Source organism: Anarhichas minor, unplaced genomic scaffold (genome assembly GCF_050575085.1).
Source record: "Anarhichas minor isolate MPS153535 unplaced genomic scaffold, ASM5057508v1 ptg000007l, whole genome shotgun sequence".
Taxonomy (NCBI): domain Eukaryota; kingdom Metazoa; phylum Chordata; class Actinopteri; order Perciformes; family Anarhichadidae; genus Anarhichas; species Anarhichas minor.
Genome location: NW_027466453.1, coordinates 13,689,978 through 13,705,353, shown reverse-complemented (window position 1 = coordinate 13,705,353; position 15,376 = coordinate 13,689,978). Strand labels below are relative to the sequence as shown.

Genomic DNA, 15,376 nt, shown 5'->3' with positions numbered 1-15,376 from the left:
GATCCAAAATGTCAAACTATTTTAAGCAATAACCATGCCACACTTCTGGGAAGTTCATTGAGGTAGGCTTACATATGACTTTGCAGCTATGACACTGCAACATCGTTGTGGGTGTAAAAGTCAGTATTTAATTCTTCCTTCTTTCCACAGAGGTCAGGGGTCAACTCATGAGTCCTCCACTTTACCTTTACCTTAAGCTCACTTTTCGCACGCTGGGAAATAACAATCTTGCAGGGGTAGTAAAATTATATAGCAGTTGGTGTTCAGTACACATACACAGCCAACTTCAATGCCCATTTAGAAAGTTTTTACATACAAATCAATAAATAGCTTGCTATCCCGCAGAAGAAATGGCTAAAGATAGCTATAATCCAACACATTCTTCATGTGTTATTTGTTATGGTCATTCAGCTAAAAGCTGGGAAGCTTATTGTTCAAGAAAAGAAATAAATCATAACACAGTATTGAATTTCTGCCAAAGACAAAATTTATAGACGAAGACAGAAACAGTAAGAACAGTTAAGAAGTGAAGCAGAATGAACATACCCACCCCGCTCTGAAGACTCTGACCCTTGAACCCTGACCTCTGCTTCCATCACAGTGCTCATTTCATAGGTTGTCAACAACCAGGACTGACGAGCGTATAAAACAAAAACGAAAAACGGCCTTATTTGTTGCATGGCAGGGTTGGTTCATGCTTCAGTTACACGAGGAAATATTACTTAAACTTTATATTAGCAGGACATGCATGCATCTGTTAAATAACATCTAACATGCAATGTTAAAGTTAATCTATGTCAAAAGCAAAGGTTTGGATGACAAACATGTATAGCACCCACAAAAAGGCTACTTCAAAATCAGCTTCTGAAGCTTATGGAATTGACTCTCTGCAATGCAATTCTCAAGATTTTACAACACAAATTTGCAAGTCCTGTTTCTACTTTTTCCCATTTTATTCACATACAAGGGAGCTGGTATTTGACTGTTTTCAGTCTCGGGATTTTCAATTTTTATTTGATCTTACTTTTTTCATTTCTGTGTTTCTTCACATCATTACTTTCCCAACCCCCAAATCCCAGACAGTCCAAAGTGATTGTGCAAGGGAAAGAGGAGAGCATGTATTTTAACAAAACTCAGTGATCAGTGGCATGTTCTCATTTCTTCAGGACTTCTGTCCTTAAGCTGCCTTATCAAACAATGACCCTTCCCTCCCTCTATCTGCCTCATTCCTAGAGTCCCTAAATGCACCTCCCAATATTCTCCTGAGAAAAACAAACAAACACTATTCTCCTCTGTCTCCTCAACAATACAGGCGTTGTGACAAAAGCAAGGTTGGCTTCCACCAGACCCCTTCTCTTCTTACTTTCCCCACTCAAGTTATTTTGTTTTCGTCAGTTCTTCCGGTAGCGATTCTTTGGCTTTTCACCACAGCCAGTTGTCTCGCAGGAGGACAGGCCAGGCTGCTTACCAGAGTTAATGCTGCTCAGAAGGGCAGGCAGCTCGTTGGTGATTGCCCGCTCAATCTTCTCCAGCAGACAGCCTCCCATGTAGGAGCACTGAGCCGTCAAGGGCTTGAAGTTGGTGATCGGGTTGACGCCAAAGAAGTCACGGTAAGCGTCGCGGTTGGGCAGGTCAAACTTGCTGACGTTGGTCTTGGCTAGGATGGATTTGAAAATGTAGAACTTGTCTGGGTCGTCCACAATCTCCTTGAAGACTAGTTCAGGGTCACTGAAGTAGCTCATCTTCTCTTTAAAGGTCTGGACGTAGCGGTCTACCAGCAGGCCGTGGATACGTACGCGGATACCATGCTGGCGGATGAAGGCAATTTTGTTCTCCATGCGGTTTTCAATCACCTGGTTCAGATCTTCCAGGAGGGAGATCTCCTCTCGCTTGAAGAGATCACGGCTGGTATCAGGTGCATAGTCATATGGCCAGAAGGAGCTGACGTAGACGCGAGGGGGTTCGGTCACATTGATGAGGGGAGCTAAGCTCCAAAAGAGCGCTCCGTAGACTCTCATTAAGTCCTGGGTGGCCAGGTTGTCAGCCTTGTTTAGGATGATGCGGATCTGGGATTCGCGACCCTTTAACTGCCGGAAGAGCATCTCCAGCTCGAGGCCAACGTCCAGCTTGGTGGGGTCAAACACCACGAAGATCAGGTCAGCGCGGTCAATGAACCACTGGCAAACATCGTTGAAGGGATAGCCTGGAAGAAGAGAATAAATAAATCACTGAATGCTGAGTTGCAGCCAGCTGCTTCGTATTTGAATTGTGATTTGTGAAAACCTGCAAACTGAAGGTAAAACTCTGTTTTACCTCTCTCCTGCTGTTTGCGGTTCTCAATGATTCCTGGTGTGTCCACAAAAGTCACGCGTTCCAGCAGCTTGTGGGGCATCTCAATACCGACCAGTTTTTCCAAGAAGTTTTGGCCAAACTTCTCCAAGGGAGAGAAGGACCGAGAGCTGTCTGCTGCCATCACAATACCCTCAACAGAGCGGATCTTCTCGCCGTGCATAATTACAGTGAACTCAGAGGTAGTAGGCTCCGCTCCTGAAGACAAATTTGTGGAAAACAAGAGAGAGAAATTAACAAGGGTAGTACCAAGAAGAGGAACAGATTCGGAAACATGTTAAAGAAAGAGAATCCCATGATGTGTATGCACAGGGGAAACGTTTAAACCCGCAATAAATTATTTTCTTGATGTTGTCATATCATCAGCTTTTAAGTTGATACGGAAAATTTAGCAAATTCACAAATCCAGCAGTTATGGAACAACATCATTAACATTAATATAGATCAAAGCTGCTGTAAATATATTGAGCAGTGGTACTAAATTGTCAGAGATCATTGTTGAGTCTTCTTAAGAGGTCATGGATCTAATTTAACAAAACCTCTGTGATGCTGACTGCCTACTTGATAACCACTATGCATTCTTGCACTGACTTGCTCAATCCTGTAATTTTTAGATAAAGTAGCTGCCTCTCTAATAGTCCTGTAGATTTATAATGACATTTAAGGGTTACTTTATCCTCATTAAATTATAGTTCAAAAAAAAGAAAGAAACAACGAGAACGAAATCTGTGTAACATGCCTGTGTAGAGCTGATAGGGGCTGTCGTTCATGCCCAGGAGGTAATTGATCATAGAGGACTTTCCTACACTCCAGGGTCCCAGGAACAGCACCATGGGCTTGGAGGTAATCTCTCCATCTGTCGGGCAAGGAGAGACAACAGTGGTTAAAATCTGTTTACATGAAAAATTACGAGCTTACCAGTTATGCTGGGATTTTATTTGCGGCTGAGAAGAGAAGGCGCGAGAACTTGAGCTGTTCATGTTGCCAAAAGAAGCCAATGTTTGCAACGTTCTCCATTATCCTCATAAAGATAGTTTAACCAAAATATAATCCATCCAAAATGTATGTGTTAACTATACAGTACAGGCACGTCAGGATAGCACTGTCACTCTTAATGAGCAGCGCAGAGAAATGTTTTGTAAGACTAAGAAAGCAAATAAAAAGAAATATGAGCAAAGAAAAGCGCGTCAAAGCTGTTATGCTTCTTTATTAGCATAAGAAAGGTCTCAACAAAGTGATACAGCCATAACTCAGGGACACACGTCAAAGCAGTGCCATTGACTCCTCAGTTGCGAGGCTTTCAGAGCAAGCTGCGTGTCTCATAACAAGCTGCCATGTGTGTTGTGAGTGGACATGGTGTTGGGGTGGTAGGGTGCAGTCAAGTTCTGTTTTAACCTACTGGTCCAAAGCTGAATGAATTCAAAAGACGACGAGGATACAAATGTCAAAAGAACAAAAACAGAAGAAGAACAAAGAGAAAATGTCCTCATCAAAACACCTCTGAATCTAGTGGCTTTGAAATTGATTAAAAAATACCAAAGTTTGACAAAAAGTCAGTCAATTACCTACAAGCCGAACACTGACCATCCTCTCCCACCAGTGTCTCACACCTATGTGTCCTTTGCTAAAGCCAGAACTGCACATGCAACCCCCTCTATATTTTACATTTCATACCCTACGCAACTTAATGCTTGTTCTCTCTGTAAATACACTATCAATCCTAAAATTTCTAAAACTTGTTTCATTTACATTTCTTCCCTTTTACTTCTTTAATATGGAATTTAAATTATGGAGCTTTGGTTGAAACTCTAAACGATTCTAAATCAAGAAAGTGTAAATCCATTTTGCTCTGTTTGGGTTGAACCTTTCACCTATGGATCATTTTGACTATAGGCCCCAATCTGGGCTGGTACACCTGGGTGTCACCCAAAGTGAAACATGCTTGAAATGTGTGACCCACAGAGAGCAGTGCAGTATTAATTAGTCTGAGTGGCTCACACATGTATGAGGACAAATGAAGGGGGAGAGTAAGGGGCTGAGCACTTCAGGCTGTGCCATGCACAGGTAAGCCCCGCCCACACCAACCTGCGGATGAGTCCCCCAGGGTTCGTCCAGGGTAGGCTGTTAGATGAGGGGAGTGGAGGGGATGGGGACAGGAGAGGGTGGAGTAAAGAGAGGCGAAGGGAATAGGAGGTGGAGGAGAGTGAGGAGTGAGGGTGTGAGGTCTCTAGTAACAACAGGGAGGGGTAGAGTAACAATGTGGATGAACGGGTGGCAATCTAGTCCCATATTTGACCTGATGTGTCAAACATGTCCGTCTGCAAATGGATGGTATGCATTTTTGTAGTCGGGTGATAAGGTGAATCGTTTGTCCGTTTGTTTTTTTACTGTCTTTTAAAAATATATATTTTGAAATTAGAAGCATGATTCAAGTGATATTTGTCAAGTTTGCAAGCATGCTACAGCCTAAAAAGCCACAGGAGGGCGAGCTTCACATCATTGTGGGAAAGTAGAGTTTGTCCTTGCTGAGGTTACAGTGAAGAAACTGTACACACTCATTTAAAAATCATTTCAAAAAGTATGTCAATGAATAGAAGAAAAGGGGAAGAAATATTTTTAAGGAGCATGAATGGAGAGATAATGACTACATAAGGTATATTTTTACTATTTCTGTACCTAAAAGCCTACAAATTACCTCTAAAGGTACTCATACAAGTAAAAAAAAAGAGTACCCTCACATAACAGTGACTCTGAGAGCCCCCCCCCCCCCCCATAAAAATAAAATAAAAAGTGACATACGATGAAATCCCCTACAATGGAAAAAAAGATCCTTCTGTTATGTATCGGTTGACGGTGTGAGGATGATGTGTTTGTACAAACAAGTCAACAAATCAGTCACCAAAGCAACCCAAACAGAGAAACCCACACATCAGACCAAAGTGCAGACGTAGCCAAAGCTTCTGTGATACCTGAGATCTCGTGCTGCCTCAGCTCATTGTACTTGTAAGCCTGCTCCATCGGCTTGATGGATGAGTGGTAGACGTTCCGCAACCGCTGTATAGCCCCTGAAGGAACAAGATAAGAGAGGGGAAAGGATGATAAAGACGTTAGAGATCTAAAAAGAGGCAAGAGGGATAATTATACAGGCCATGATGGAGAAGAAGGAGAGAAATAAAAGTCCAATTTTGTAAAATGTCACTCTACCATGATAGTACAGTGGCTCCCAGCCTTTCTGCCTTAAAATGGTGCAGAAATGTGTTGCAAAACAAATGTCAAAGTTGAGGAATACATATGAAAGCTGAAAGGAAATCAGGGAGTGAGATTCAAAGGATAACACAGTATTCAACTGCTTGACATGCTTCACTGAGGTAACTTCAATTCGTCAGACACAGTACAAGCGAGCATAAAACTTTATAAAAAACACTTCTAATGAATCTTTGATGCTCACCTGCATAGTCTCCTGATTTTTCCTCAGTTGCAAGCCGCAGCGTCTCGTCGATGTGAGATCTGTCCCTGAGGGTGGAGATGAAATCATCTCCTCCTTCTTCTTCCTCTGTAAAAGAAAAAAAAAATGAACAAAATGTAACTTTGTCAGTGTATGTGCTTAATGATCTGATAACATGAATAATGGAAGTGGACCGAGGTGGCTGCAAACCAATCAAGTGACAGTTTCATTATGATGCTCTCACTATAGGGCTGATGGCAGCCAGTTGTACATGTTCAATACAATGTTCAATAGAGACCAACGGTGTAGCTATTTCTGGATGCACGTCAGTCAATACATCCTCCGTCTCAATAAGTACCACGACTGCTGGGAATTTAAGTGTGACACACAGATAAATGATAATAAGCACCGAGTGACAGCTTTGCATTAGATGCTAATAGCAACTTCAGACACAGATATTTGAGCCGTCAGATGTTTCCAACCTGAGCTTTGATTTCATCTGCAGCCACAAGCACAGCGAATGCCTCTTAACATTGTTTTTTCTGCTCTATCTTCATTAACATCTACCTTTCTGTCTTCCCTTTTTTCTTTGTTAATTACAAAACCTGAATGATGATAACTAGCTATGCATGAATAACAATGCATAGCTAGCTGCTATGCACAATTACAGCTTATTGAACTGACAATTGTTGGTGATTACACTGTGGCACACATCCTTTACAATGTCCTTTTCCTGCTGTGTGATAAATGTGAATCATCCATTAGGAACAAGAACTAAATTCACCCTGTGTGCGCTCTAGCCTACAAATTCATCAGTTTTAATGTAAATGTGCATAAAATAACCATGACATGATCTCATATCTCTTTGGAACATATCGGCCCGTTCAGATCTCAGCTGTTAGTACAATCAGCTCTTAATTTAGAAAGCAAATGCTGTAAATAAACATAGTTTGTTTGGCATCACCATGGGCTTTATAGCCACAGCAAAGATGAGAGGGGCCGAGAGAGAGAGAGACAGAGAAAAAGGGGGACTTCCCCAGTTGCATTATGGACTGGGAGGAGAACTCAGAGCTGGACTGAGTGTTCCCATGAGGAATATAGGCTACACTATGAGACAATGATGTGCAATCCTGTGTTTTTTCTCTTCTATATTTACCCACCTATCACAGACCTATCGCACTGTTAGGCCTGTCCTTGTGTGTCCAGGCCTCAGAACAGGCCTCCCTGTAACCCCTCCCACACAGTCCGGCTTCAGACAAACCTGCTACGGCTATGAGCTATATATAGGAGGAGCGGGGAAGTCTTCCTGGCTCATACCTTTATGTCCCTGAAGGGTTATTGGTCTTTGAATTCTAGCTTCCAGACACTGCCTTAATAAAGTTGTTAGTGAATTTTAAAGGTATTTACAGCTTGTTTCTGGAATTTTAAATCCGGTAGTAGTTGTAGGGGTGATTAATTGCAGTCATTCAATTGTAAATCAGGCCGTGTAAAACACATGGCATAGTCTGAATATTGATCTTGTTATATAAACGCATCATCTGCATACTTCATGTCAGCACAGGCCAGTTAAATTGAGTTTACTGGCACAGGAAACATATTAACATTGTTAAAGATGCTAAATTCAAAAAACAGATCAAATTTAGTGCTCTAGTGCTCAACTCAAAAGTTTGATCTAACCTCCTCAGCTGCACACCTCTCCTTGACATAAATATGACAAAAAACGGTTCAACATTGCAGACGGAAAACTAATAATATCGTATGTTCGGATTAGGAGATCTGCATGTTTGTAGGATCAGAAAGCATGAAAAGTTGGCACTGTTTCCCAGGGACCCTCTGATCTCAGCTGGGTGGTTCTGCCTGCAGTACTCATCACCAATCAGAAATGGACTGGTGTGAAGCAGAAGCACTTGGTGTGGGAAGGTAAAATATAATTTCACAGACATCTTAGACCTGAGGGATGATACTGCAATCATTTTATGTACACTGCAGTCAGATACAGTCTCCCTTCAGTCATTTTGTTCTGTAGTTACAGCATATTGAGTTGGAACTTAGATGTGACAGCTTTAAGTCTTTTACACACTCCATTACGCCCCTCTCACCATCTTATCCACATTCACAAGTCCTTTCAAAGACTACCTAATTGTACATTTGTGTACTAACCATCTTTTGATGAGAGAGATGCTAAGAAATGGTTGTTTTCTGGAGTCAGAACCAAATATATCATAACAAAGGAATAACACATGATGACATGGTTTTCTCCACTTTGATTGATCCTCATTAATGCTAACATTTGAGGTATTACAAATGGTATATAATCAAAGTGACAATTTTGTCAAATATCTGCTTAACGTATGCCACCTATTAATATGTATGTATCACAAAAATAACATCATCGCTGACCTTCTGCACATTTCTATGTCTTCCACCATGGTACTAAATTAGTGCTAAAGCTTATGGATTTTTGTCTCGATGAATGTATACATTGTAAATAATGAGAGGGCGGCACTGTCATGGCATCCTGCGCCCTCGCCTGGAGTGCAACCACCGGTCATGAGGCATGAGGTCAATGACTTCTAGTGTTTCTGGACAGAAGTCAGAATGGCATTCTGCTTTGGGCAAAACGGATGCGTCATCGAATGACAAGCTAAATCTTCTGAAGTCCTCTGTGTTTACAAGCCTGAAGCAAACTGTTTTGATTGCATTAATGAACCACGGGTAGAAATATATTCTCGTTCAATGAAATGGTCAATAAAGCAGAGAAAGAAAGTCTCTCGATTCATGAAAAACACAGCAAGCACTTTCAATCAATCAAATGATTTGAAAGCGTATCAGACCACAGAAAGCAAAAAGAGGTATTTCAGTACAGTATGTGCACAGGTAAACAATGATGTGACGATTAGGACGATTCGTCTTTAATTGAGACCTCAACAGTTGCTCTTTTGCAGGGTGGCAGCAATGACACACACTGTCAAATTGAGTCAAGAGAAACATTGCAAAGCAGGAATTGAAGTAATCTGAACACACACGACTACAAGATAGGATGAATTACACAATGAGGAAGTGTTTGAGAGAAGCCGGCTTTCAGAGGACACTAAGGATGATTCAAGTTGGAGGCTGAAGTGGCTTTTGAGGAGAACCATATCTTCACAGTGCCAGGCCTGTCCCTGTAGCACACAGAGCTTACTCAAGCTTCCGTAACTTGACTCATCACTCAGAAGAGTCGTATCTGTTAACACAAGCCTCTTGAGTGGGCCTTAACTGCTTCGAGTGTGTTAACACCTCCCAATCCAGTCAATCCCTGATGGAAGCACTGGGACAGGGGTCTGCAAAGATCAGAGAGGTAGTGTTGCCTGCAGAAGGCGGGCCTTGCATCAGCGCTCAAAATTAACCCTGCAGGCGCCAGGGGAGTTGAACCCCGGACATCTGCGCCCAGGACCATGTGTCCGCAATGAGCCCGTTGCCACACAACCCTCCCTCAGTTTGGAGAAACATTCTGGTGGCATCAGCACATCCAGTGGGAATGTTGGAGATTTAAGCCTACCGCGGCATCAGCGGCCGAGTAAGTCACACCTCAACTATAGATCCTTGTGTGGAGGCTATTCAATCATCAGAAGGAAGGTCAATCACCTACTGTAAGTGTGAAACGTCTATATTTGCTCAATTTTAAAGACCACCTTTACTATAAAGATCGATAGATGTATGAACACATTTACTCTGCTGAGTGGAGAAGGCTTCGTACTTCCCTGAAATAGGAGTCGTTCTTGTGTATGGTTTGTGGAGCCAATCACTATCCACTGTGGAAATACACAGCAAATTCTGCTGAAATGGAGATAAATTAAACAAAAATGTATCTTGAGCTCTGTCAACTAATTCAGACAATCATAAGAACACAAGCAAACAGTGTTATGTAGGCAAAACATACAAGCCGGGATTACCCTATGTGCATAATATCATCTGATGTGGACATGAATTATGTGCTAGTATGTATCTGCAGACATGTGCACTTACTCTGTATATATTAGGTATATCTGTGTATGTATAAAAAAAACCCGGATCATGTTCTGCTTGGAGCACAGCGGAGGTACATTGAATTATGAACATGATGAGGGTGACAGGCCTGGAATCCCCAGTCAGAGGATTTATCCTGAGCACAGGGGGATTCAGGCAACCTTAACTGAAGGCCAGGGGGTTCCACTGGAAAGATCCATGGAGAGAAGCATCGGCTTCATTCAAATTTAAAAAGAGCAGACACTTTTCACATAACCACTGGTCTGTAAAATACCAAAGGATATAGCATTAATGCTACAAAAACACGAACCAATTCTCTTGCACACGTTAAGGACATGGCTTATACATTTCACTCAAAACGAAGCGAGTGAATACAAAGTCAACCTATAGCCATAGAAATGCACATGATTTATTTTTTCCCTCTGGCAGGGGTCAGAGGTGTGAGAGCAGTCAGCAGAGCCTGAGCAGGGCGTGGTGAGAAGAGGCCACGGATTGCAACAGGTGGCACAGCTTGTGTAGCTAGAACTCCCCCATCGTCAAAAATAGACCCACAATGGGTCAGAAGATGGACAGAGGAGGGGGCAGAATTGGTAGCTCCTATTTTAGTCAGTTTGGAGACTCAGAAACATCCACATCCCTAGAGCGGACTGTGTAATACGGGCCAATGGACTGAGAGCTACTGTTAACTGGTTCAGTAGCTCATGCGAGCTTCAAATACAGTGCTGATACTTGGCAAATAAGACACACTATGGTTTTCCTGGTACCTCAGGCATTTTACACAAGAAATACAGTTCAATCACTAGTATAATTCATTACTTCCAAACTAAAATTAAATTAAAATTTATTTATTTCAGAAAGACAGTCTTTAACAGAAAAGCCAGACTATTTTCTAGATGCAAATGTTGGTGTATTTAGTTTTACAAAAAACAACCAAACAAAAGACATCACTGACCCTTAGGGTTGCCACTGGCCCTTACAGACCATGTTATGTGAAACACATCCAGATTGTAATTTATTGTATTAGTCCTCTAAGGGGTCACTGACAAGTAGACATTTAGTTGAGTGACAAGCTCAAAGGAAGGCGCAATGGCAAAGACACTTCACCCTGAGGTGTTGATCTGACGCCTCTGTCTCTGCTTTCCTGTTTAAAAGCCAGGAGAGGACGTCAGGTGCCCTTGGGACTGTGGGGGGGGGGGCTTGTCTTAAGAAGGGGTGTGTTGTAAGGCAGTGGAGTGTGACTGGTGCGTCCCTTCTACTACTGCCAGCGTAGGGATGTCCCAGACATGCCACATACCATTAGAGGAGATCACGTGGAGACAGTGCGTATGTCTCCCTTCCGCAAAGCGAGGAGGTCAAAGATGTTTTTACTGTATCGAGGATGGATAGTGTTACCACTCAAGTATAAACACATTGGTGTGAAGAACCAATCAAGGTCCCAAAGAGGCTGTGATATATTTGTATATCAAAAAAAGTCAGCTCTCAGGTTCTGAGTGTTGCATTTTAGCAATATGTTGTGATTGTATTTGCACTAATGACATTGTATATTGTATTCGCAGCTTCCTTAAAACCCCTTTCACACTCAAACGCCACATATAACATCAAAATCTGGACATGGATTCAATTGTAATTGGTCAGTCAGCGCCATTCACACAAGACCTGATTAGTGTCGGGTTTCTGGCAACCTTAAAATAACCCAATCATTACTATAGCAACCTATGTTTACTCCTACATGACATGTGAGCATCATGGGGCCAGGTTGGCCATGTAACCTATTGACACATTCACCACCACCAAAAAAAACATAGGTTCCCTCTGCTCCTTGCTTTGGTATAAAATATGGAAGCGATTGAACAGCTGCTGGTAAATGACTGTGAGGAAATTATTGAGGCAGAGCCAGATGAGCTCACCAGGCTTGGGAGATGTTTTTGGCCTTACTACACCTGCAGGTGTGTTCACACTGCTACACCAGAGCCTAATGATGTCTAACCACACACATAGGAATGCATTTTGATAACAAAATGATTCCCTTTATTCCGCCTACAATTTCCAAAGTCAAGGTGTCCTTGCTTAACATAAAAATGTAGACAATTATATTGGTGTAATCAACTGGCAACTGAAATTAAAGACATCAACAACATCAAGATTACCAGGTCAATGTGTCAGCTGTTTTTCTCACAAACTGTACATAAAATATATTAAATAGAGTTCCTGATATCGATGTAACAGATCAATAACACAATTGATTACGCACTGAGCGGCAAGGAGTTCAGGATTCTCATAATTGTCCATAACCTGCAGGTATTGGACTCAGAACTCCTGTGTGCGATGCGGCTTTAAAAAATGAATACCAAAGGCCACCAAAAGATGCACGGGGCTGCAAAAGGGGTCTATGAAGGCATGAGTTGCAGCCAAAGCCCGGGCCCCTCCTGCCTGGAGAATGCATGTCCCTATAAGGTCAACTGCTGGGAATAAATTGCGATTGTGACAGTGCAGAGTGACAGCAGCTGTGCCGTGTATCTAAAGAGAAGCATGGGGCTGGGAGGGGTGAGGAGTCAGAAGGGACGGGGAGTGGAGCGGAGGGAGGGAGGAACTGTAATGAACAGTGTTGGGTTTCAGGAGGCCTTCCAATCTTAGACACTTGACAGCAGCGTGGAATATGGAGCCCTGGGCCCGGGCTGTGGAGCTACCCCAAGGACGGACAAGGGTGACGGACAAGGGTAACGCCAACCACTCTAGTCCAGACCCAGTGACCAGTCCGCATTTTTAGAATAGGTAATCTGGGAGAAGATGTTGTCAGTATGACATTTAACTTCATGGGTGCCATCTAATGTCTGTATTGTGAAGTTGTCTCGATCCCTGTAGGAAATGTTGCCCCCTAAAGGTATTAAAAGTCTGGATTAACAATTCAAAACCAAGTTGTGGAAAATAAAGTTCAAGAATGAAGCAAAGAGATCACTTTTTTGAATGTTCATTCAAGTTCCCGCATGGCTGTTCTCTCCTTGGTTAGACTAAGACTTTCCATCAGCTGGTGCCATGCGTTAGGACAGCTGACATGCTGTCAGTCCACAGGAGAGCCTGAACTCTAGTTTGAATGATCCTCAACTGCTCTCCTTTGTGGAGTCACCTAAATGTACGATAAGACATTTCTTCATGCATCAAAAGTGTCGAGTGTGTTTTGGATTTTGATGATTAGAAAGACGACAAAGTGCCACTCAAATCTAATTATAAACTGAGACCGATTTGAAATAGTCCTGCTTGGTTGCACAGGGCTTACATTTCTGTCTCTGTCACTGTCACTGTCTATCCTCGGCTGGTGTCCTCATGACTGTCACCGTCCCCAAACGCACTCTGCCTCTAGAAAACAGTGCCATTCCTGACCAAACTGCCTCCACGATAGACACAAGAGCTACTTTAGGCCATCTACTTTTAACAGTCCGAATCACAGCCTCTGAATCTCTGAAGGGTCACAGTATGATCAAGCTAACAGAGCAATCAAGCCTTCATTAAACATTCATTTAACCCGCCTCTAAATTTACACCGCATCACTATTTCATTCATCAGCAGCATTTGTACACAAAACGTATCTCGTGCCCACAATGCACCGCCCAACATAAAAAAAACGAGGAATCCGCCAGATGTTTGACCGAATGCTATCTTTAAAAGTCTTACCTGCTGTGGCCTGCAAATGCAGCAGGGAGAGGAAACAGCAGATCAAGACTGTACCCTTCATGATGGCTGCCAGGAGAACTGTGATAGTCACACAGACTATATATACCAAGGCAGGAAGGTTAAAGGGCATGCAGAGAGAAGAGGCGGAGCACAGGGAGGGGCCAGTTGGTGGAGGGGCTGAGGTCTGTGAGTTGGAGGTGTTGCAGGAGTCAAGCAGCTGACTCTCCTTTTTAGAGCGGTCGCAGCTCGGACCTTGGCATAAATGTGTCAGTGCTGGATCACACAACAAAAAAGATACTGTATATGCTACTAGGACCTAAAAGGCAAACTGGTTTGAAATCAGCAGTATTGAAGGAAAGGTGAGATGAGAAGGTTGATACCACTTAGCCTAAGTATTGGAAGCAATATGTGTAAGAATTAAACAAACGAGACATAAAGTGAATTAAGGTGAGCTTGAGAGATGTAGGTTTAGACAGATTTTAAAAATTTGGAGAGGGGGCCAGGTCAGCTGCTTCTAATCTTTATACTAAAATATGCTGATTGATCCAGCTTCATACTTTGTATCAATATTCTCATCCAACTCTTGGCAAGAAGGTGAATATGTGTATGTCCCAGAATGTTGAACCTAACAGTTCTAAAATATTCTATTTTAAATTCTGTTAAATATCCTGTTTCTCTGAAACAAAATTTTGTAAAATGATCCTTTATAAGACCGTGAGAGAGAGAGAGAGAGAGAGGAAGAGCTGAAGAGTGGGAATGACTGGAACATATAGGCCCTCTAGTCTACCTAGAAACCCTAACACAGCTAGACACTGAGAGGATTACTGCTTTATCACACTCAAGCAGACATACTGGGCTGAACATAATCTCACAATTCCTCGGGAATCAACATCTCAACTGTGAATTAATCCCCAAATATGGCAGGCGTTTCTTACTCGTGCAAGTCCGTCTCATATGATTCGGGAAGCGTGTCCAAACAATACAGTGTGTTCATTTTGGTGCGTAAAAACTGCCTTAATCCTCAGGAAGTTCACTGGTGGTGGGATGATTTGTTGATGAGAAAAACTGTGCTTTGGCTGAGCTTTTATAAATTCTAGTGAACATTAATTCTTTGTTAATTAGAGATGACTGAGGTGACTTTAAAATGTTAGCTGCGGCTTTGATGCTGCCGTCACTGCAATGGAAAATAACCGCATAACAGTAGTTAAGCTGTTTAATGTCTACAGGGTTTTATAGTGTCGATTGTTGCACGACTACCTTAAATGTTTCTTTGATCTTCTGCTCCTTGACATGATGCCACCTTAATACCGCACATAGTTTTGCCATTTGGTCCATATCCCACAACTGAATTTCATATATGATATTAATATATCATGACATATTAATAATACAGTAAACTGTTTTTGGAAACTCCGTCTATGCTTATTAGCATATGCTACAAGATACAAAAAATTTGAAATGATTGAGCCTCTGTGGACACACAAAACGGAGGTATTTCTGAATGAACGTGTGAGGGTGTGAACAGGAGGCCTGGAATGAATGAATGCATGTCAGAGGATGATGGCAAAGAGATGCCATCTACTGTCCCTAGTGTACATTTTAACTGTCACAGATAAGGTGGGCGATCTTAATTTAGCAATGAGCTGTTAAGCAAGAGAGGGAGGGGAGGGGGGGGGGGGGGGCTTTAAAACCCCAGTCACCAATCAGGAATAGACACTTGTGCATCAACTGTACTGCTTGAGTGACGGCCAACCATAACCGGAGAGGAGACAAATTCAGCTGGTTATGTCATTATTCGTGGTTTGAAAACTGTCTGCGCCAATGAACAGTCAATATTAAGAATAAAATACGTATTTAAATGACACAAAAAACACAGAGAAAGACACACACAATGGGCCCAATGCG

At 42.4% G+C, this 15,376-nt stretch overlaps 1 protein-coding gene across 1 annotated transcript; it reads right to left on the bottom strand.

Annotated features, from left to right (window-relative positions):
• Positions 1-1,391: 1,391 nt before the first annotated feature.
• On the bottom strand, positions 1,392-13,532 carry srl (sarcalumenin). Its single transcript, XM_076080534.1, has 7 exons — positions 13,472-13,532; positions 5,798-5,902; positions 5,319-5,414; positions 4,435-4,470; positions 3,089-3,205; positions 2,314-2,547; positions 1,392-2,203 (listed from the first exon to the last, which is right to left on the bottom strand). Exons 1-7 carry the CDS (start codon positions 13,530-13,532, stop codon positions 1,392-1,394), a joined length of 1,461 nt encoding a protein of 486 aa, XP_075936649.1.
• Between the last annotated feature and the right edge of the window lie 1,844 nt (positions 13,533-15,376).